At 38.9% G+C, this 22,922-nt stretch overlaps 1 protein-coding gene across 1 annotated transcript in view; it reads right to left on the reverse strand.

Annotated features, from left to right (window-relative positions):
• Window positions 1–20,395: 20,395 nt before the first annotated feature.
• The window catches only part of SEMA3D (semaphorin 3D), a 136,333-nt gene continuing 133,806 nt past the window's right edge, over window positions 20,396–22,922 (reverse strand). The window contains exon 18 of the mRNA XM_056516344.1: window positions 20,396–22,085. Coding sequence (XP_056372319.1) covers window positions 21,672–22,085 — 414 coding nt within the window. The 3' untranslated portion in view covers window positions 20,396–21,671. The remainder of the gene's footprint in view (window positions 22,086–22,922) is intronic.

Below are 22,922 nucleotides of genomic sequence, written 5' to 3' on the forward strand. Positions count from 1 at the left end.
GATCTATTCTGTTAGAACAGTTCCTCTGCTATTATATACTTCACCCCAATGACTCATTCCATGCAATGGAATCCAGCAGCTCCAGCTTGGGTGTCTTAAATAGACAACACAGCAAGCCATGGAAAGGGATCAGGAAACTTCTTCGCTTCAAACTTCAAATGGGAAACTGTTACTTTATTTGATAATTTTAAAAACCATTAGGAACGTTGTTAGCAGAACATTTAAACACTCTAGCTAGTGTCAACAGAAGCAGCAGGTGCTCAAGTCCTTCTGGAGATTCATCCCTTGGATTGCAGCATGTGCTAAATATTCTGTAAGGTGTTTGTGTGTGGGGGGAAGAGATGGAGCAAAAATAAGAGAAAAAGCTTTTTTTGAAAGATAGAAATGGTAAACTTGTATATACTCAAGGATGGGCTCCACATGGACATCACATGGGCATCTAAGAAATCAGAAAGGAGTTTTTCTCAATGATCTAAAAGTTTATATCCCTAATTGCAATTTGTACCAAGCTTGAGGGCAAGGTTGATGGCACAGTCAATGATACCTGTAGCAGCTTCACTCTATTTATCTTTCCAAATGCTGTCTCTATAGTATTGTTTTCTCCCTTCTTAATCTTTGGCTTTCAATGCACTCCATCTTGAGCTATCCTGAGTATGTATTTTTCTCCTATTACATGTACAGGGAATTTGTTTTATTGCCTCTGATGGCATTAGAGTTTGAAGGAGCAATAAACTTGAGGCATTCCCCAAGACTTGGCAAAACATTAAACCTCTGAAGCCTCCAGCTGATTATGCAGTTTGCATATACATATACACATCAATTTGTGTGGTAAGGCTGGGGAAGGGAATCCAGTGAACTCTGGAGATACAACCAACAGCTTGAGCAAAGCTTTTTACTCTGACCTCAAAAGTTTATCCTGGCCTGCAGAAGCAGTCTGAGGTTACTCCAACCCCACCCCTCCCTCCTAAGCACCCTGTGGAATGTAGGATAACTGCATAAGTAATATTTAAGAAATATTAATAAGTAAGTTTGCATAAGTAATTCATATGCAAATTTTCATCACTGAACAGCAGTGTTTCAGTATCAGATTTGATGCTTAATACTCCAACCATTTTTAATCTGAGCTAGATCTGCTTTCTCATTACCCCTAATCCCCAAGCAATGGCATGTCTCTAGGACTGCTTTATTTTTATTCAAAAGCCAGAAGGAGGATTGATATCACACACAGGTAAACTGCACTGCATGAATTGTTCATTTCCTCCCTTCTGTTCCATTTCTCCCAGAAGTTCTGACAGACAAATACACTAGGAGCTGTTGAGGAAAGTGTGATAGCAGTTTTTTTAATTAAGCAGCTGTAGCAAGCTCACATTTCAACTATCAATAGAATGTGGATACTTAGATGACTTACAAAAGGTGACAATTTGTTCATATTGTCAAGTTAACAACTGAGTTAATAACTGCGATTCTGAGGTTCTGTGGAAACCAGCATCCAAAGCACAGATCTGTACATCCAGGAACTTCATCCAAGATTCCATTCAACTTGGCACTGATGTGTTGACTGATAAGAAGCAGGACTGCACGAATAGACACCTTCTTGTGTTGGAGGATATCAGTGCAGTCAGCAGTTTTGCTGCTGTTCCACAGCAGAGCATCCTTGGCAATCGGAGTCACATTTGGTGTTCTGTGCTGGAACGAAAACTGAGAGATTGTTTTTGATCTGACAAGCTGGAACTTGAGCAATTCTGTGCTTCCTGTTCCACAGCATATCCAGCTTTCAGAGAAGAACTCTGGTTTGTATTTCACTGTGGAAAGGAAAATCCTTTAAATGCATATCTTGTTAGCTGAAGAGAAGTAGAAAAGAGGAGAAGCCTACTCACCTACTTTCTATGGAATTCCTCAAGTGAAAAATTATTGTGGGAAAGGGTTTCCAGATAAGACAGTTCTCCCTGTTTTTACAGAGACCTTGTATTCCTATTCACATCATGCTTTTCTCTGAATCCCTAAGCAGAACAAATAATCATGCTTTAGTAAGCACCTGCTTGGCTTATTTGAAGAATCCTTCTGTGATGGCTTTAAATCCTGGCCTTTGACTTTTCCTGTCTGATGCCAAAATGATTATTTCTGCTGGTTCTCAGTTTGACATCAGGGAGCAATTGGTTAAGCCTCTGATCCTTCATCTTGTTGTCTGCTGTTCTTATGGATGTCCATCACGCTTCTGTATTCAGATTTATAAAGACAGATTCAATATTCCAATAACTACAGAAAAGTGCCTCAGTCTCAACTGATATTAGCTCATCCAGAGTGAAGAAGAGCCTATAATGCTTTTGTTGTTTTTTTTCCCTCTATTTGCCCACAAAAACTGATAAATGGCAAAAAGACCATTTAGTCCATTGAAGCCAAATAGTCACAAATTTGAAGCCTGTAGATTTCAGTTCACCTTTTTAGAACAAATTCTATTAATGGAATTCTGCAATTGCTTGTCACACCTAGATTCAGATTTTTTTTAATTGAAAATGTTTTTCTAATTAAAGCATATTACAGATTTGTGCTGTCCTAAGTAATGGAAAAAGAACTAGCATTGAAAATTAAGCATTAAAAACATAGAAAACATTGGTTTCAAATAAAAACTTTTATTCTTCAAGTGATTGAGATATTTGATTTCAGATATATACGTTAACAAAAGTGAGGTTAATGTGTGTGTCCTACCTTAGGTTAATGTGCTTGTCTTACCTTAGGTAAGCATATACCTTAGAAATTAAGCATTCTTTATGAACTAATTGCTTTTATTTGGAAGTCACCATATTTTTTCAATCTTCTGTACCAAAAATGCTGACAAACTTTCTTCTAAAACAAAGTTCAAAAGTAACAACACAAACAACTAGTAATTTTGGTTGCTAATAAAAATACAGCTCAGTAGGAACATGTGGTTTCTATGTAGGCAAAATTCTGTGCTAGCACTCTTCTGATGAAGGAGGAGCCCCAGACCAAAAGCTCCCACAGTGGAGTAAATAAAGCTGTCACAGTGATGCTGCCAGAGCTGGTATCCTTGTGCCATCCTGGTGTCCCAGCAGGGACAGTGTGGATCAGCACTGGCTCCAGCACCCCCATTACATGCTCCAGTGATAGGCGATCCCTGCTCCAGTGACTGCACATACCAGGGAGATTTCCATGAAAAGCTGCTGTTAGGAGTATTTTGGCACTTGTAAGAAATGGAAGCTAATAGGCTGGAGAGCTCAAACACACATCAAAGTCAAGAAGCTAATGCCTGGAATTAGTGACAACAATAGCAGTGTCCTTGGTGATTTCCATTTGTGGTGATTTCCATTTGTTGTGCCATGTTCCAAGGCAGATCCATTGTGACAATTTCCTAATGCATTCATTCAGAGAAGCATAAGTTGTTGGTAATGTGACATTTTAATTTAAACTGTTCAATCAAATCACATTACATGTCATTTGTTGTTTGGTCAGAGAGTTGAGGTTGTTTCTATCATTGCTGATTTCCCCCGAGTTCAGGTCACCGCATTAGCTGATATCAGTGCAGGAGCTCTGTTTCACATTAGCACTTTTTCTTCCTTAAAAAATTGGATTTATTCCTTTGTTTTTATACTATTGTTTTCTTCATATTCCAGTTGGTTTCAAACCTGCATTGCTCTATCCTTCCTTTCAGGTAGGCAGGTCTTTTATTTAGAATTTGCATCTGAATACTGTGGTTACCCAATGTCTACAAGAGTAAAGAGTTCCCTACCAAATCAGCATATTTTTAATTCCCAATCATGCCCACATGAACAGAAATAAGTTGAATTGGTTTCAACATTCCATTGAATCTGTCCTCTGCAGGGCTGCTCCAGTACCACATTGCCACTGTCAGGAGCCAGAACACCTTTGCTGTGCCACTTGACTGGCTGGAGAACTTGAACCTTCTCTTCCAAGCAGATGTTAATGCTGGTTTCACTCTCTTTTTCTAGCCCATCTTTTATTATCTTATCTTCTGCAACTACCTGGTGCCACTTACTCTCCATCCTAGATTGTGTGTTGTCCTTTATCCTTTGGTTTAGACTCTTGTGGGTTTCTCCCTGCTCTTCTCCTTTTCCTCTGGCACACAAACTGTGCATTTTAATGCATCGATTCAGCACTTTGTGAATTCTACTTGCACAGAAGCTGCTGGCCTAAGTCTGTTCCCACTGAGGTCAGCTGGCAGCTTGCCACAGACTTCAGTGGGAAGAGTCTCAAACTGTTAAGTGTAAATTCAGTCCCAAATCTGCAGTTTGAAGGATGACATTATGTCTCAGCCTCGCTCAGTTTGATCTGTTGATATTTTAGCCAGTTTAACATCTTATATAATGTTCTTGGCATGTTGCTCTGAAGCTGAACACCCCCCATCTTTTGTTACCTTCATGATTGCACTCTCCATGGGTTCTTACAGTGCTCTCATCACTGCTGTATCTGAAGCCCTTCCAATTATTCATTGAGTAACTAGCGTCGCTCACATGCAATTCATTTCTGGTCTCCCAGGAGGAGCTCAGTGGAGAGTTTTGCCATGGCTTCTTTTCCCCCACATCAAACACAATCTATCCCCTGGCCTACCCATCAATGAAAAAGTTAGGGTTGGTAAGAACATGCTGTCTAAAAAAATCCCACTCCAACCATAATGAATGTTTCCAAGGTCAAGCCATTGCACTGTTCCCTATGTAAGGGTCTGGTTTTGCTCCAGGATGTATCCTGATACAGATGTCTGGGCTACCTAACTCTGCAGGAGGCCATCTATATTCCAGATGTGGATTCTTGTTCACATCATACTGGCATTATGTGCCATAGTCTTGACTATTTCTCAGATGTAGCCTGAGGGATGTAACATAAAACACTTAGATGTGCTGAAAGGATGGATTGCATCACAGTATCAAGGATGTCCTTGTCTTGTCCTTGTCTTTGTCCTCAGGCAATGTCCTTGTCCTCCCAAGTCCCTCTACAGACGTTCCTATTCCCTCACTCTCTTCACATGTTCCCCACTTCTGTATATTTACACAGCAGACATCTGGCATTACAAAATAAAATAATGACAGGCTCGTACAATGTCTCAGGTTCTGTATTGTCCAAAGACTATGAAGCAAAAGAAAGGAGAAATGCCTTGAGTTAGAACAGCAAGTGATATAAACATTAGAGTGCTAGTTAAATTGAAGATAAAATGTAGTAAATTGCACTAGCATGTTTGCATCTATTAGGAAAATATTAATTCACAATAAAAATACCTTAGAGTCACTGAATACCCCAAAATACAATTTATTCCAGTGGGGATAGGAAATATTCAGGATTGGGTCTATATGGGAGACTGGAATTGCCTCTCATGACATCGTTCACGACAGTTTATTCTACATCAGAAAGGAAAACAATGCTTCACAGAAGCTGCAAGACTCCAAGCTGCATAAAAAACAACTCTTTGGAAATTAAATCTTTATGATCTCCTCCCAAAGGATGATTTCAAATGTTAGTGTGAGCTTAATGCACACATAGGGCATAGGATATCAAATATTCAGATTTCCAAATCATCCTTTTGGCTCTGAACACATGCAAAGTCTGTCAGCTGCAGATGGATTAAGCTGAGGTCTCATCTCTCCTCAGTGTCATTGAGCATTAATGCATAAGACCAATATGCAGAAAGAAAGGAGGGTTAAATAGACCTCTGCTTTCTTTTCTCTTTCCATCCAAAATCATCTTTTGTGAAACTAAAACTGAAATAGTTTGAAACTGAATAGCAAGGCTTGCCTGTCTTAACAAAATATCATATTTTAACAACAAAAAACTAATCAAAAGTGTTGCCTATCTCTTTGTGAACAATTGGCATGAGAACATAAGAGTTGTTTTGGTTTGGATTTTTAAACACCATGAAAAAAGGGAAACATATGAAAGTAAAACCCATCATTTTTAAACAGTTCATCATTTCACAAATGAATCATGGCTGTGATAAATAAAATACTTCTGGATGATGCAGTCTGTCCAAGGGAACAGCAGATGGTGTAGAATGTCACTTGTCCTGCTGGCCCTCAGAGGTGCCATATTCATCTAAAAGCAGATTGGTAACAGTGCAAATTTAAAATATTCTGATCCCAGACAGTCACCACATTGATTTACCAGTGGTAAGATTCCTTAAAAACAGAAGGCCAAACCACAAACCAAACGAAAATCACTTGAAGATGAAGTAGTGTGTTTTGAGGCCCTTCTTTTTTTTAATGTCTAAGTTGAAATTCTCACTACTTCACTAAACATCATGACTTTAAGAAAACATTTAATTTTGGGAATACCACAAAAAAATCTTGACAACAACACTGTCAAGTAAAATGGAATAGCTATATTGGAAGTAAAATAATCAGGTTTGGTTAGAATAGAACATACTGGATACTCTGAAGGAAAACATTATTTTCATTAGAAGTTTTTATTTAAAATCTGGACAAGTCTAGGAGTCATATTTGTATAAAACTTTCATATGTTTCTTTTCATTAAAACAGTTGTAACCTTTCTCTGTCCCCAGTGTTTATACTTTTAATGGGCCCCCTGAATAAAGCACTCAGATATTATAAATAATCACTTTTGCAATTAGCTTTCCAACTTTCAAAGAAGTTATTGGATGAATCAGGAATGGAATGGGACCAGTTAAGTTATTATGGAATCATAATAGGCAAATAAATTCTGAACCAGCATGGGAATGAAAACTTCTTCTCTTTCAGAAATAGCCTTTATTTTCTTCTTTTTGCTAAAGTAAATTGCTTTAATGATTCATTCCACAATAGTCAAATGTCTGCAGGAAAATATTGCCTTTGAGGGTTATCTAAATAGTTACTCAGCTTAGTATAAGTTCACAGTGGAAGATGGAATCTACATTAATAACATGAATTATGAAAAAAAACCCTGCCTGTGATCTATAAAAAAATCTGTGAGTGAGATTAACTATCCTTGACTAAGAAGCTTTCTCTCATTATAAAAATCAGCCTGACAAGCCATACAGAATCAGTAACAGAAAGATTTTGCTATTTATTATGACAGATAAATATAATGAATGTTAAATTTCACTCCTTTTGGAAATCAGAATTTTCCATTTGTTTCTCTGAAATATTGTATTTTTGAGTAACTTACTGAGTTCTAGTACTTTCTGTCTCCACCAGTTCCTCCCTGCTCAAGAATCTTACTAGAAAGCAGAAATCCAGGGTAAAATCCACCACAGGGAAAAACAAAAAAGACCACAACAAACTTAAACAAAAAATATTTTTGTCTTTATTCTCTTTCCATGTTTTTACCTAGTCTGTTTCTTATTTTTTTTCTTTTTCATTTTCATTATAGCCACAGTGCTGGTAAAGAAGGCAGAAGAAAGCAAGATATTTAAATAAACTTAAAAGTGTCCTTTTAAGATTTATTTTTAAAAATATTTTTATAACTAACTCAAAAGAGATTTTTATTCTCATAGGAATTGCCATACTAAAATAATTAGTCACTCATCCTGACATTGTTCTTTGTCTCCAGAAGTTGAGGGGTTTAGTAAAAGGAACTCACTAGAAATACACTTTACAATTCCATACTATGCTACAGAAAGCAAACAACAAAAAGGCTTCTTCTGTCAGCCACCATTTATCCTGCAAGTATAGTAGGAATTACTGAAATTGTTCTATATTGGATAAAGACATGTCTAATTACTAAATTATTCACTGTTACTGGTGGACATTTGGAAAGAGTACACACTAAAGCCTGGTCTTTTTCTATTTATAATATGTACTGATATATCACCATGCCAGACTCACAGCTACATAAGCTGAGAAAATTGCACTGTTGACAGTCACATCTTTTACCAAGTAAGAGCAGAAATTCTACGCCACAAAACCAGATTCAAGGGTTATATACCCAAACCTTTCTGTACCATGTGTTCAGCCTGAGATTTTGATCTAACACAGTGACAGTTGGATATAATCTTTATTGGTCTTACCTTTGCAGAGGTTAAATGCACAAATGAAACCAGCCTGTGTGGATTTAACTAGATTTTTAAAATTATATGAACAGGGTGGCAAAATGCACACAGAGAAAATACAAGCATCTTTCCTTTGCTGACCCAGGTTTGATTTGATTCAGCACAGAAGCATAGAAAATGTTAAAGGTCTGGGTTATGTTTTTGAAAGAAGACTCCATAGAAAATATGCACACAAATTACTATAATGAAGGACAGTTGGCAAAAATGATAAGAATGATAAGGAAAAAAAGTGAGCATATTTCAGTCTGAAATAGTCTTTCGCTATCACAAACCATCTGTTCCCACAAAGAGTTGGAATGATGCTTAGCCATGTTTTCCTAGCTGGAAATAAGAAAAAGGAAAGTATTTCTGTCAAATCCCCATGTTCATGCTAGCAATTTTTTAATGCCATGGTTCTGAAAATCTTTTCTTTGAAGTCAGACTCCCTGGAAGCGCCGAATTCACAGTTTGTGGCAATGTCTTAATGTAAATCAACAAATCATTCCACTGGATTCTTATTCTTGCACTCCAAAGCAAATAGAAATATACTGTGCTCAATACTAAATCACTGATTTTAGGAAAAAATAAACAAACACATGAAAAAAGTGCTTCAGAGCAAGCTACACTTTCATCAGCAAATGAGAGCTTAGTTTTTGTTGTTTTCTTCCCCAACTCATCCTAAGCAACACAGGAGCTGCTTGATTTTTAGACTCCTTGACATATAAAACAGTGAACACCACATTTAAAAATTCTTCCACAGGAGGAGTCACAAATTTAAAGAGTTAGCAAATATTTTTAAGTAATTAGCTTTTTTTTTTCTAATTTTCTGGCAACATGGTTCAATTTGAAGATTTTAAACTAAAATTGGATGCATCTACATTTGTGAAGTAATTCTAACTCGAGTTTTAAGTTCAGCTGAAATTTGCCCAAGCCTTTTCAGATGCTGATAGGAGAGAAGCTGCCTCATTTGAACTATTTTCTGATGCAGAAGCTTCTTAGTGAGGAATAATGTCAGACTGTGACTTATAACCCATTTCTTCAATGCCACTTACATCATCTCGTAACTAATCATGGAGAGGTCAAAAGATTTCAAGAAGACAACTGACTTAATAGAGTTCTATTAGCACAGGTCAGACAGGAAAATGGGATTCTAAAGTTATGCAGTCCAAGTGTGTCTTTGGTCAAATCACATGGAATAGATGTGCAGCTCTGGGGCTTTTTTTTTCCATTTTCAAGCAAAATGAATTTATGAGCATGCCCATGTGCTGCATTATGAGTTAAATGAGTGCACCAAGTGGCAATCACTCTGTAGCACAAATAATTCTGTACTTTGCTGACACATACTGAATGTTCTCTTAGCTGATAGAGGCTCCAGGTGTATTATATTTTGCAAGCTCTCTTAAATCACTTCAAACAATTAATCTGGAAGGAATTTTGAATAATAAAAGGACATTTCTTTAGTCATTTGTCCTCAACACGTGATTTAGGCAATTTTGATGTGAGTTTGAGAGATCACTGGTTGTGTGCAGTTAAGAGGGAACCACAGGCAGCAGCACTTGGCCATTCTCAGCAGATTTCTGTGCCATTCAAGCATAAATAATATTCACTGGCACCTCGGGGTGGGTTCATCAGGAGAAGGTTTTTGAGTGAAAAAACTTTGAATAAAAATTTTGCCTAAGCAGAGCAGATAAATCTATATTGATAGCAGTTATCAGAAGCAAAGCTGGTGACAGGTATATCCAAAAGATTCTTCAAAGCACCATTTTAAATTCTGGGAGTTTAGGATATTTACAGGGTTGGACAAGTGGTTGGGGAGAGGGACAGAGTGGCAATGGCTGTTGAATGATATCCATTTATAGGACAAAATTTGAGATAACCTGTGAAACACATCAGGGATGGAAACTTTCATTCTTGCAGTGTGAATTTTGGATGTGTACTCATACCTCTCAGAGTGCAAAAGACCAGATTTTTGATGCTGACTCCACATTTTCAAGGTAAATTCTAAATAAAGTTTTCTTATTTAGAAAATGTTGTAAACAGGCATCTTGGAATTTGAGAACAGATAAACATGGCAACAGACAATTAACTTACACTTTTTAGTGACATTCAAATTCTTTTAGTCTGTGACAAATTTCCATGTAGCTGTTTAGTGATGGATTTGATGCTTAGTGTGCCAGATTTCACAGCGATGATTCTTCAACCTCTGTGACACACTCATTTTAAGATTAAACAAAGCAGTCTTTACAGCACAGCAGTAAGCTAAAACATGAGCCAGATTCACATGTAACAACACAGGAGCATCAATGCCAATAGGCTATTAAAAAAAAAAAAAAAAAAAAAAAAAAGGAGGATGGGAATTTTAGGCATTCCTTGGAAATTTCAAGTGGATCAAACTGAATTTACTGAAGCTGGAATTCAGTCAATATATTGGAGACATATCAGCCTGGCCTAAATTAAGATAACTATGAATGATTTAAGAAACTGACCAGGGGTTGGGATTGTACTCCATCACATTTCTGGTTCTTTCAGATATATCATTTATGATAAGCAAGTGGGAATGACGGCTGTTATCCTGTGATCAGTGAGCAGATGGATCCCATATTTCAATAGGAAGTTAAGCTACAAATGACACAGCCAGATAATGATGGCTTTTGCCAATAGCCTTTGATAGAATATCTTTTGTAATAAAATAAGATCCTTGTGTATGGTCTATAAAACAGCATTTCAGAAAAGGCTTTGAAAGATTTTTATTTTTTCCTTTCAAATAATGTGCTTCTGCAACAAAGACACAGGCCAAATACTCAACATCTGTATATCTTATTTCTTATTTTGAACAGAAACTTGGCACATTCACAGATGTATTTTCCCCCAAATAATACAAACCAGAAAACACATTATCATTTCCATTAGTTCTTTATCAAGAGAAAGGAAAAAAAAATACATAATTTTTAATTCAGTGTAAAATTTCGTATCTATTCTGCCACTCTTGAAACACTAATTCTTATGACACTCAATGCAACACAGTCCTAGTCAGTCAGTTTTAGGACTTACCTTTTCCTAATTTATTTTAGGATCTGTCATTAAAAGTGCATCACACATTATCCCTTATTGTTCCCCAAAAGCTATGATCAAGGGCCCACAATTTGGATTTCTCTCTCCTGCAAGTATCATATACCAAATCACTGTTCAAGAACAATAACTCTTAAGTCTTCTCAACTTTCCTAAAACATATGTTGGTGTCACTATGTTCCTAAAACTGCTCCTGTTATTATAATTGTTTATGTGTGCCTCAGCAAAAGTTCCAATTTGTGATTAAATGTATTATGCCAATGAAAAGATTCATCTTTGAAAAACCATGGTGTATGACACAATGCAACATAGAATGAGATGTGCAGCTGACTTCCACACATATTTTCCTGGTCTTTGAGTTCCTGTCGCTTCATTTAACCAACTGGTTGCACATTGCATGAAACAAGCTCCTCGTATTATGTCTGAAATTCTGGCAGTTTCTTAGTATTGTTTTCCTCGTTCAAATAACTTCTACTCCTGAATATAATCCTCCATTCTGTTATGAATAAAAAGGTCTCCTTCCAGTCTAAACAAAAGCAGAACATATATCACAAACAACAAAAGCTACAAAATAAAACCCAGAAGTTTCAGTGTTGTGTGTGGAGAAAAAGGACAAGAACACTCATGATGAAAAAATTCTTTTAATAAGAAAAGAATGGATTTGCATTGGTGCATAAAATAGCATGTGCTTCCTACCACTCATACTCCAGAGCATTTTCATTTATCAAAGACAACCTTCACAGGCCATTTTAGTGACATGGAAAAGGAGAGAAGGTGAAGTATGCAACAAGTGAACCAAGAATTCCTGAAGTAAAGGCACCTCTACAAAGTGGAGTTTAGATAGTATTAAGTGAAAACACTGTTAGCCTCTTCAATGTGTTTTAAGTCCTATGATCAGCAATGCACATTGAAATATACCCCATCTGAGAATACGACATCTCCTCAGAAACAAGTAAGAGAAAAATAGAAGTAAAAATACGTACCAGGCGGAAGGGAAAGATGCAAGAAAATAATATGCAGATGTGGGTTGATTGTTGCCTGTTCCTGTTCTCCTACTATTTCTTTTTACAAAAAAAAATAATATGAAGTGAAAGATGCAATGTGCCCCAGCTGAAACCAGGACTGCCTTCTTCATACAACATACTTTAGTCAAAGTACATTCCTTGAGAATATAATTATGATTTGCTGACCTGGCAGTAAATATCTGACTTGTATCAGATTAAGAAACAGAAAATTTCTAGTCTTCTCTTCATAAAGGAGAATTATCAATGTTTTCCACAACTTTCCTATTACTAATCTGGAAAATTTTCATCAAAAATCTTCAGTCCACCACTGTGCTTTGGGAAATGAAGCAGTTTACCTTAGCTGTTGACATCTGAGGGCTTTTCCTTAAAAGTACAGCAACAATTTCATTCTGCTACCCATCTTCCCTGAATAGCAGCATCACCCAAAATGCATATTACTTTGATTTAGTAACAAAACATTGTGTTTCCTTAATAAACCTTAATGACAATGACTGTCATGTGAGTGTTTTTTAAACACATCCTATGTGCTCAAGCTGTCAACTTCCAAAGCTAAAACAAAAGTTTCAGTGCTGCACATGCCAACACCTGCGCTCAACTTGAAATCCCTGACATTGATCCACCCACAGGCAATCAAGTCTAGTTAGTTAGTAGATACATTCCAAACACCGAGTGTTTATGGTTGTTTTCTTCATGAAGACAAAAAACAACAGCCAAGTTTTCTTGGGAGAAAGTTAAAAACCCCACTTAACCATGAGAGAAGCTGAGAAGAAGCAGCTTTCCCCTTCCTTCATATGGAAATGCACCTAACACTGGAAGATGTAATTCTAATGAAATGTAATTGCAACACTGGAATATGTTAAGAAGGACAGCCACTAACACTTTTATTGCAAGGGAAAGAATCAAACTTTGGCCAAAGAGTCAAGATTTGTCATTTCCTGTCTTAACAACACCTCAGTTTCATCTAGCAACTCTTAAAACTGCTTGCTAACTTTTTCCGTTTATATATTCAGTTACAAATTGTTATAAAGAATTTAAAGCAAAACCAGGGAGGGAGATAATGTGTATTAGCAATTCATAAATTGTCCTGTCTACCCTGGTGTGCATTTTTGTTCAGTATTTGATGAGCATTCTTGCAGAAATGTGCTTGGGACCTGCAGATTCTCATTCTGCAACACCATATCCCTTGTTACTGTGCACAGAAACTACCTGGACGCAGTGCTGCAAAATATATGAACCCCTAAGTATCCCCTGAACTATGTTTTACACTGCAGAAATAGCAATGATTATGAACAGCCTGTTAGCTTGTTTTCACAGTACACATGGACTTTGTGTGTGAGCACGTCCCAGAGCACTTCCCTCCATTTGAATCAAGAAGGGCTGGATTTTACCTCATAGCTCTTACTTTAAGCACAGATTTCCCTAGCTAACAGCCCTCCTGGATTCCAAGGGCCTGAAAAGAGGCATCACACGTGGAAAAATGTGGAGCAGGGGGAGCTCAGGAAGCCAATCAGCACTGAAAATGTTTCTGAGCAGCTACAGGAGAGCTTGTGTGCATCTTCCTGAGACTCATTACTAATTGTCTTGAAGTCTGACCCTGCTAAACTCTTACAGAGAAAATGACAGATTTCAGCTTAATTAGCTATTGTTTCCTTGAGCACACACAAACCAGTGGTGCATTTAAGCTCTCACCGAGCCTGTGGTGTCAGAAGGAAGCTGAAGGGTTTCTCTCGCTCTTTCTCTCCCTCTGACACCCGCCTCTGCTAATGAACGTGGCTAATCAGCCAGGCTGAGCAGAGCACCTCTTCTCCTGCAGGAGCTGGAAGTGCTTTACCAGCTGGATGCAGAGCCAGATCTGGGACACGCTGGCAGAATTCCCACTTACTTCAATGGGACCAAGATTGATCCTACATGAGACATTATCAACTGCAGCCACCTGCGGGGAGGGAGTGGGGGAGCACAGGGGAGGGAGGGGGAACACAGCAGCTGTTTAGCAGCGCATGGTAACACAGAAACGAGAGTTCGGGCTCGGAAATGAAGAATGCCGTATCCAATTGCAACTGCAGGTGGAATTTAGGTGAGCAGAATGCTACTGCCGCAGTTGGGATTTGGCATCAGCTTTCAGGCCAGCACTACCCCGAGACCTTTCCCAGCAAAGGGTCAGGAGCACAGCGGTCTAATGGACACAGCATGGGACTGGGAAACAGGCATCCCTGAGAGCAGCGATGCGGCTGTCCTTGGAAATAACATGCTGACCGTCTGGTAACAAATTAGCCTCTTTAACCTTCCATAAATCCCCTGAAACACAGGGTGCTGTGCTGAAGGCTAGAACAGGAGGTGGACCAGTCAGCCTATTTATTTTCCTGCCTAGAGATATTTTTTTCTCAAAAAATTACTTTCTCCTGGTAACTGTGGACAGATGCAGCAATGCCTCACTAAAAAAATGAAGTTATCCCCCAGTTACCTCCGTCCTGAAAACACTTTGAGAGGGAGACAATCACACTCTGGAGCCAAAGGTGCTCCAGAGACAGCCCAAGATGGATGGGTGTTCAATTTGGCTTGAGGGTAACTTTAAAGCACAATGTCAGTGTAGACTTTAAGGAAAATGATTGTTACTAATCATATAGAAATGCATGCATTAAAAAGCTATTATTGAATTTAAATTAATAAGCATAGAGCTGCCAATAGTATATTGCTCTGCATCAACCACTGTGCAGCCCATAGCTTCTCTAAGCTGTCTGTAAACTCTGTTGGCTTTAAACACATCCTCAGTGCAGTGGTGAATCTCAGTCAGTCCTCACTCAGGAAAGTGAGGACTTTAAAAGAAAGACTCTTCAGAATACTGAACCTTGCCTTAACACCCTGGCTATTTTCATACCATGCTGTGGACTTTGTTTCTCTGAAATCTTACGTTTTATGCCGTAGTTTTATATGAGTTTAAAAAATAGGCAAAACCTCAGATTTTTCTGATTATTATAGTATTAATGAAATAGACATTTGTTACCTTTGCATATAAAATTGAAATACGTAATAAACCAGGCCTGGCAAAAATGTAGATTATTTAAGCTGTACTTCTGTAATAATATCAACTCAATGAGCTTCTGTTCCTCTCACTGCTTTGTCATATATTACACCAACAGAAAGCATCTGGCCTGGGGCATGGTCCCTTTTAGTAGGAGAAATAACATGAAAGAATAAAAGAGTAGAACACAAAAGCAAACCAAACCCACATAAACACAAAACAAAGCAAACAAAAAACAACCAAGCAAAAACCTCAAAAATCTGAAAAACCTAGACCACCAAAAGAGGCCCTCCCAAAAAAAATCAAGATAACAAAAACCACTCCAGTCTCCCCACAAAAAATCCCCAAATCTAGCCAAAGCACATCTATACCATGGAGGGAAGGGAGAAGAATATGAAATACCACCAAAACTGAGATGTATCTGGGGTCCTTACATATATCACAGCCATCTCTTTAGACACATTATTTTCTTGGCTTGTACTATCTGAACTAATGCATTGACATTGGACCAGTAGTCCACATTAAAATTAAAAAAAAAAAAATCACCTGGAAATGTTTGGTTTGTTTGGCTTTGTTTTTTTTTGGTTTTTTTTACATCATGTGGAAAACCTTGTGCTTTCAAGCACAAAATACTTTAATTTTAAGTTAACCACACGAGCAAAAAGAGAAAGGAAACTTCTCAGCAACAGTCCCAAAATTTCTCCTCGTGAACGAAAACTCCATCTGGTCCTCAATTTACCTCACAGTGTCTGGTTTGCGTCTGCAACTGAATGCTAAAGCTAATGCTAAGGAAAGTCTTCACCTGAAGGCTGACTGTGATACCATGACTGTGTAGGGGTGTTTATATGTCACAAAACACCTGATTCCAAAGTCCTCCTCCACGTAAAAGTGAAGTTATCTGCTAGACCAGAGTCTGAAAGGTAGAGACAATGGGCTTACTTGGGAAAAGAAAAGATCAAGCAAGTAAAAAATGAGTCTTGCCACAGCTGTCACACCAGCTGTTTCAGACACATATTGGCAAGTGAGACTCTCAAGATTACAATTTGTTATGTATCCTTACCTGCACAGAAAAGGAAAACAAATACTGGTGTTTCTCACACATTCTAGTATAACCACTATTTTGATATATAGAAATAAAATCTTATAAATCTGTTTTGTAAAATTAATAATTAAACTCTTTTCACATGACCTCAGTTTTTCTACTGTAATGAACTCACTTTACCAACCTTGAAATCTGGATTACAGCTGCAAAGAATGTCACACTTCAGCTAATGACAGCAGCCTAGTTCAGGGTAACATAAGCAACACTATGGTAAAATATTACAAGAGAGACCATTTAAAGTTTATAAAATGTAACAGAATATATTAGAGAGACATGTGGGCTTAATTTTCCATTCATGTAGATGTAATTCCTTAGACCTCCATATCTCATCTATAAATGTGTGCAAGAAGAACCAGGCCAATATACTCCACAGAGTAACAGATATATTTGGGATTTGACTACCAGACTATAAATAGATTATAGTGTACTTAAGCTTCAGTTCAGTTCCAGAAAGATTTTAATCTCTGCTGTCAGTGGAGGCTGAGATGAACCTTGACTCTTGAAATCACATTTTCTTTTTGCAAATTAACCTCTGTTACAAAATAAATAGAAAATAAGCCATTTGTATATGCACTCCTGTACACATGCATTCGTATGAAAAAATGCCAGCAAACTCAATTTCCATTAGCTGTTATTAAATATTGAGACATTATTATGGGACACAGGCTGATTACATGATCAATGAGTAATGATAACAAATAATTATTCATTATCTGAAATGCTAAATGAAGATCAATACTCATAATGGATCAAATAAGAGGTTCCTACCATTTGAACTATAAGGATCTTCTGATCTCAAAAGCATATGAACCAGGGGATATCTGTTGCATTTAGCCTAATTACTTCATTACTAAAGACATAAGAACTGGGGACAAAATCTACATATGAACTGGAAAGTACTCGGGTACTTGGATACCTCAAGCAGCTTAACTGCCTAGAGGGGAAAGTATTTGCTTATGGCATGAACACACATTCACACCTGGTTTTGGAATGGTTTCCAGTAACAGAACCAGTTTATCAGAGTAAGTGTTAATACTTTATTCCTTTTCCTGCTAATCCCATTTTCTGCTTTATTTTAACTGACTGCAAGATTTCTGCAAAGTTTAGAGCCCTGTTGGGCTTTAAAGCTTATATCAGTTTTCAGCATTTTTATAACTACAGCTCACATTGCATTGGCTAGTCTAAGAATCTGCTTGAAACCACTTTGGTTCAGTCGAGCACGTTGAAGTATGTTGAAGTACGGTCAACAGAAAGGTTTTGTTGAAGAAAAAGATAATGTATTAATAACTGTAATCCCTGTTGAATGCGTATTCAAATAAATATATAATATAGAAGCAAAGATTAGAATCATAGAACCATACAACTGGAAGAGGTCTTTTAGACCATTTAGCCCAGCTGTCAGCCCAGCACTGCCCCTGTAACCCTTGAACCACTAAACCACATCCCCCAGTGACAGATCCAGGTGCTTCTTAAACATCTCCAGGGATGGCGACTCCACCACCTCTCTGGGAGGCCCACTCCAATGCCTGACCACCCAGGCAGCAAAGGCATTTTTTCTAATATCTAATTTGGATCTCCCTGTCTCAGCTGAAGGCCATTTGGTCCCATCCTCTCCCTGCAGGCACGGCAGCAAAGGCTGCCCACACTTCCCTGCGCCCTCCTTCCAGGACTGTGGTGAGGGATGAGGTCCCACACGCGTCTCCTCAAGACTAAACACTCTCAGCCCCTCAGTCATCCCCCAGAGGATGCTCTCCAGTCATTTCACAAGCCTTGCCCTTTGCTGGACACACTCCAGTGTCTCCTTGTCCTTTTCAAACTGGGGGAACAGAACTGGACACAGCACTCGAGGTGCGGCCTCGCCAGTGCCGAGCACAGGGGAAGAATCTCTGCCCTCTGCTGCTGGCCACACCACCCCTGACACAGGCCAGGTGGTCTCCTGGGCCCCTGGGGACGTGCTGGCTCATGTTCAGCCACAGTGGGCCAACACCCCCAGGTCCTTTTCCACTTCCCAGCTCCTCCATCCCACCTGTAGCTCTGCAGGGCCTGTTCTGTGGCTGAAGTGCGGGGCCTGGCTCTTGGCCTTGTTGAACCTCATGACACTGGGATCAATGCACTAAGGGATCTGTTTAAAAGCTACAGTTATTAATGTATTAATTCCTCCACTCTGTACCAAAAATTCATTCAATTTATATTTTTATAGTACTCTTGAATGAGACAGGGCTTAGTTTCATTTTAACTACGGGCCTGTTGTGGCTCATAGTACAGCTCACAGCAGCCCAGCTGACCCCCAAATCATCAAACTGAAATTTCAGCAGACTTCAAGTTGAGCCTCTAAATTACACAAAAGATGAAACCTCTTCGAAAAGTTGGGGATACTCCTCTGCTACAGTTTCTGGTCTAGCTCATCTTCCCAACCTCCCTCTGGAAAGGCAGGTTGAGGGTAAGACCCACTGCTCCTCCTGCTCTTGTTCCTGTTCCTGGGTCTGCATTGCTGAGTCCGGCCTAACAAAACCTTGCCTTACCTCCAGCAGTGATTCTCAATCTGTCCCTCTCATTCCTTGGTCTCCAAGGTCCTCTGGCTTCCTTGCATGTGGAGTACCTGCACTGTATGAGATGTGCTACCCCTGCCAGCTACAGCATTCATTTTACCCAGTGTGCCAAACCACAGGCTTTTATCTACGTGGGATTATTAAATATGTTCCCTAGGGTGGCATGAACCCAATGCAACACACTGGTTTGGAGGATATTTAATTTATTTCCCATGATGGAAGAGGTCTTATATCTCACTTGGGTTTTATGCTACCACTGCACCCCAGACTCATGAGGTCATTTCTTTAAGAAGAATCTCATTGCAAGGACATTTGAAATAAAAGAAATGAAAGTAGTTTTTAAGAGCAATAACATTTTAATTCAACCATTGAAATCAAATGTTCCCAGTACTGAGACCCTTATCCCAGATTTCTACTAAAGTCAGTTCGGGGTAGGGGGTTCATTTGTAGAATACAAACCTCCAATCATACCTAAACATAAATCAGAAGATTTATTTTTCATGGAGGAGAAAGAGTATGACAAAAGACCCTGCTTTGCTTTTTTATGAAGTTAGCAAATATGTGATGAGAGTTGTCAACTGAAGTACCATGTCACCATTGATGAGAAGAGTGGATCCTTTGTCAGAGCCTGCGAATGCAGCCCACCTGCCATTCCATAGCTTTGCTGTGGTTCCACTCATTTCCTTAATGCCCAAGGCAGAGAAATGGGACTTTGTGGACTGATAAAAATCTAATAAGGAATAACTAGGCAGGTTCTGTGACAGCATAATCATCCAGCCAAGAATATTAAGTACCCCTGTGCTTTATATGTAGTATTTTAATACCCCCCCATACTTTCTCTAAGGAGTCTTAATTGACCTTAAAATCAAGGTACCCAAATTGATGAGCCTCTTGTGAAATGCCTGGTCTACATTATTTTGCAGCAAAAATGCCAAAACGTTCTCTGCATGTTCTCAAAGTACTGTACAACTGGTTAGTATCTTCAGCATCAGTCTTTCTGCTGATTAAAGGTCCTGTGCTGAGAAATTCCCTCCTCCCCACAGATGTATTTTGTAATATTTAGCACTCAGTGCTTTACACTATCAAAGCATTGTACGCATGCTATCTAATATCTCCTAATTAACTCATACATCTCCTATTCAAAAAGCATCTAAAATTAATGACATATGGTATCGCTGGCTTTTGTACAACACATGCAAATGCAGCTTTCGGGTTTTACAAGAAATGTGGGTAAGCTGAGATTCCTTTCTGAAATCTGACAAACACTTTGCCATATCCGACTTTCAACAGAGAGGAAATGAACAGCGATGCAAATTGGACCTTCACAATTTTAGATCTGTGCCTGAATGCACACACAAACACCAGCACGGGCAAGGGCTTCAGAGCCAACAGTTTTGGTCCCTTAATGAGGTGCACATCAATTGCATGGGTTTCCCACAGACTTTGCTCTCAAGATCTACAGAATGCATGAGAAACAAGTAAAGTCTGTCATTTTGGTATCCATCAAAGCTATCTTCCATGTGAGGAAGTGGCTAATTTGTCATTTCACACTCAAAAAGGCGTGAAAGGCAAAACGGAGGGACGTTAGATGGAAGAGAGGGGAGCTGTGATTCACAAGAGGAGACACTAGGCCTGATTTCGAGCTTGTGTTTGTTGCTGCATATCAGGAATAAAATCAATTTAATAATATTGAGGTAAAACAGACAAGGATGAGGCCAGTATTTCTTGCTTATGTGTAAAAATTTACATTATTAAACTCAAAATATAAACCAAGGAACAAGGAACACTTTACAAATGAAATTATGGTGTACAGCAAATTTCTAACTTACAAGTTTTATTTACACATGGACATCTCTTACTTAATTATAATAAAAGTATTAATTCCAACAATGCAAATTTTCAACTTAAAAATACATAAGACCTTTGAGAAAAAATCCCAAAGAATACACGCATCTGAGGAATGTCAGCTCCGTGTCAAGAGCACTGGTCTCAGCCACTACATATTTCCCTCATCGTCTTTCACTTTAGCCTTCTTGTTGTCTTTTAATTTTCTTTTCCTCTGCAAAAAACAAAGCTAGCAAAGGGCCAGAGAAACAGTCAGAGTCAACCCTTTAGAGACATAGGAGAGGTGCAGGCAGGAGTCCCATTATTTGTTAATAGGATTTGTGCATATACCTCCCATGCACCACTTCAGAAATTTACTCCCAAGCATCTCGGTGGCAATTTCAATTAGAGTCAACATTTCATTTCAGCAGATGGACTGCAAACTGGTGGCTACTCAAACATTAACGAGTAACGCTCGATAATTCCCCTCTCTTAAACCATGATTATGCTTTCTCTGTTTTATGGGGAGAGTGAATGCTGTCCCTAAGCCAAAACTTAATTTGATTTTTTGCTGTGCCTCTCTGTGCTAGCAAACCTCACTCATGTGCCTGTATACAGGCCCAGTGGGTAAATTAGTGGATATTTTTGCAGATCTGTCACACATTTCTACCATGCTTCTTATTCAGAAAGATGCCAAAGAACTGGAAGTACATCTGCCTTCCCCTGAAATGTAGCCACCTCTGGGGTGGAATGTGGCAGCAAATGTTAATATGGGAACACAAACACTAAATCCTATGTGAAAATTATGAAGGAAGTAAAGCTCACGCAGTCTAAGGCTACCCAGAAATTAGCTAAAAGTGTACACTTTTTCTTTTTTAATGAATGCATTTGAAATTATTGCCTGGTCTGTGGCACTCCAATAAGGAACATCTCATTTGGCATTGAATCCCACTGTACATTCTCACACAGATTAATAGTGATGGTAAGTTTTCTGATTTCAAGAAGAAGCAGTACTAATTCATAGGCAAGATGCACAAAACCAGAACACAGTATTTTTTTTTTTAATGGAAAATGTCCTTTAAATAGCATTTACGAACTACGTCGATGGTGGCCTGGCTGGCTCGTGGTGCCTTCGGTTTCGCTTTTTTTTCATCTCCTGCACATGCTTCCATTTGGCACCACCTTTGTTCCGCTGCCGCCGCTTCTCCCGGTGCCACATCTGTTCACAGTACTCGTCCAGGCTAAAGCTGGGGCTGCTGACGAGCTGGATGTAGTCCTTGTACCTCAGCCGGGACTCCGTCAGCAAATCCCTCACCCGGCCCTCCTCGTCCTCAGTCTTCTGAGTGCTTTCCATCTGTCCATTCTCGATGACATTTAAGTTCAGCTTCACGATGGTGTGAACAAAGGTGTGCTCCTGGGCTTTGCAAAAATAGGCTCCTGCATCCCTCCTCTGCAAGCTGCGGATCAGCAGCCCGTGCTCCGTTTTAATGATCCTTTCGTCAGCCTTCAGCTGTGGGGTTGGACAAGAAAAGAACACAGGAGTGAGTCTCACTGTCAGAAAGAGATGTGTGTCAGTGCTGTGCTGAGGTGGGGACAAGGCCTGGCTGGCACATGGCGTGTCCCACCCCTACAGTGCAGCTGGGACAGACACCAGCAGCTCCTCCAAAGCCCAGGTCCTGTTCCTAACTGCAACATCTGGATCACGGACACTCGGCATGCAGTAGCAAAGGACACATGCTGCACAGCTGACAGGACAGACAGCAGCACTCATCACACCACAGTGCAGTGAGTGAAGCATTCTCCAAAGAAGGGGACCTATTTACTGCCACAAATCCCATTCTTTTTTTAAATGCTCTTTTTGAGGTATCTGTAATACACCCAAAATACCAGAGAGCTTGTATATATCTGTAGTGGTGAGCCCATGTTACAATGAATATGAATACTACTACTTATTTTTACAGTGAAATGCTGTGTTTCTGATTTCTTCAACCAAGTTTTACAAAAGGAAGTTGATCCTGGCTTTGACTTACTGAGATGTGATTAAAAGCAGGCGATAAGGCTGGATGAATACAACAAAGAACAGTTCTTTTATTGTTAAGATCTATGGAGAATAACTTAAAAAAAATAAGAATAAAAAACCCCAAAACTCCAAACAAAAGAATAAGATTGCAAGTGGGAGCTGAAGCCTGACAGCATGGAGGTGTAATTTCATTTAAGAACAGAAATATTTTAAAAAATGCAGAGTCTCACAGGTTAAAAGTAAATTTTACCTTAGACTAATAACACTGTCAGGTAAGGTATGGATCTGGTAATCTGAAAATTATTTTTAAAATAACATATATTTAAA

The sequence above is a fragment of the Oenanthe melanoleuca genome, chromosome 1A, assembly GCF_029582105.1.
Source record: "Oenanthe melanoleuca isolate GR-GAL-2019-014 chromosome 1A, OMel1.0, whole genome shotgun sequence".
Lineage (NCBI taxonomy): Eukaryota > Metazoa > Chordata > Aves > Passeriformes > Muscicapidae > Oenanthe > Oenanthe melanoleuca.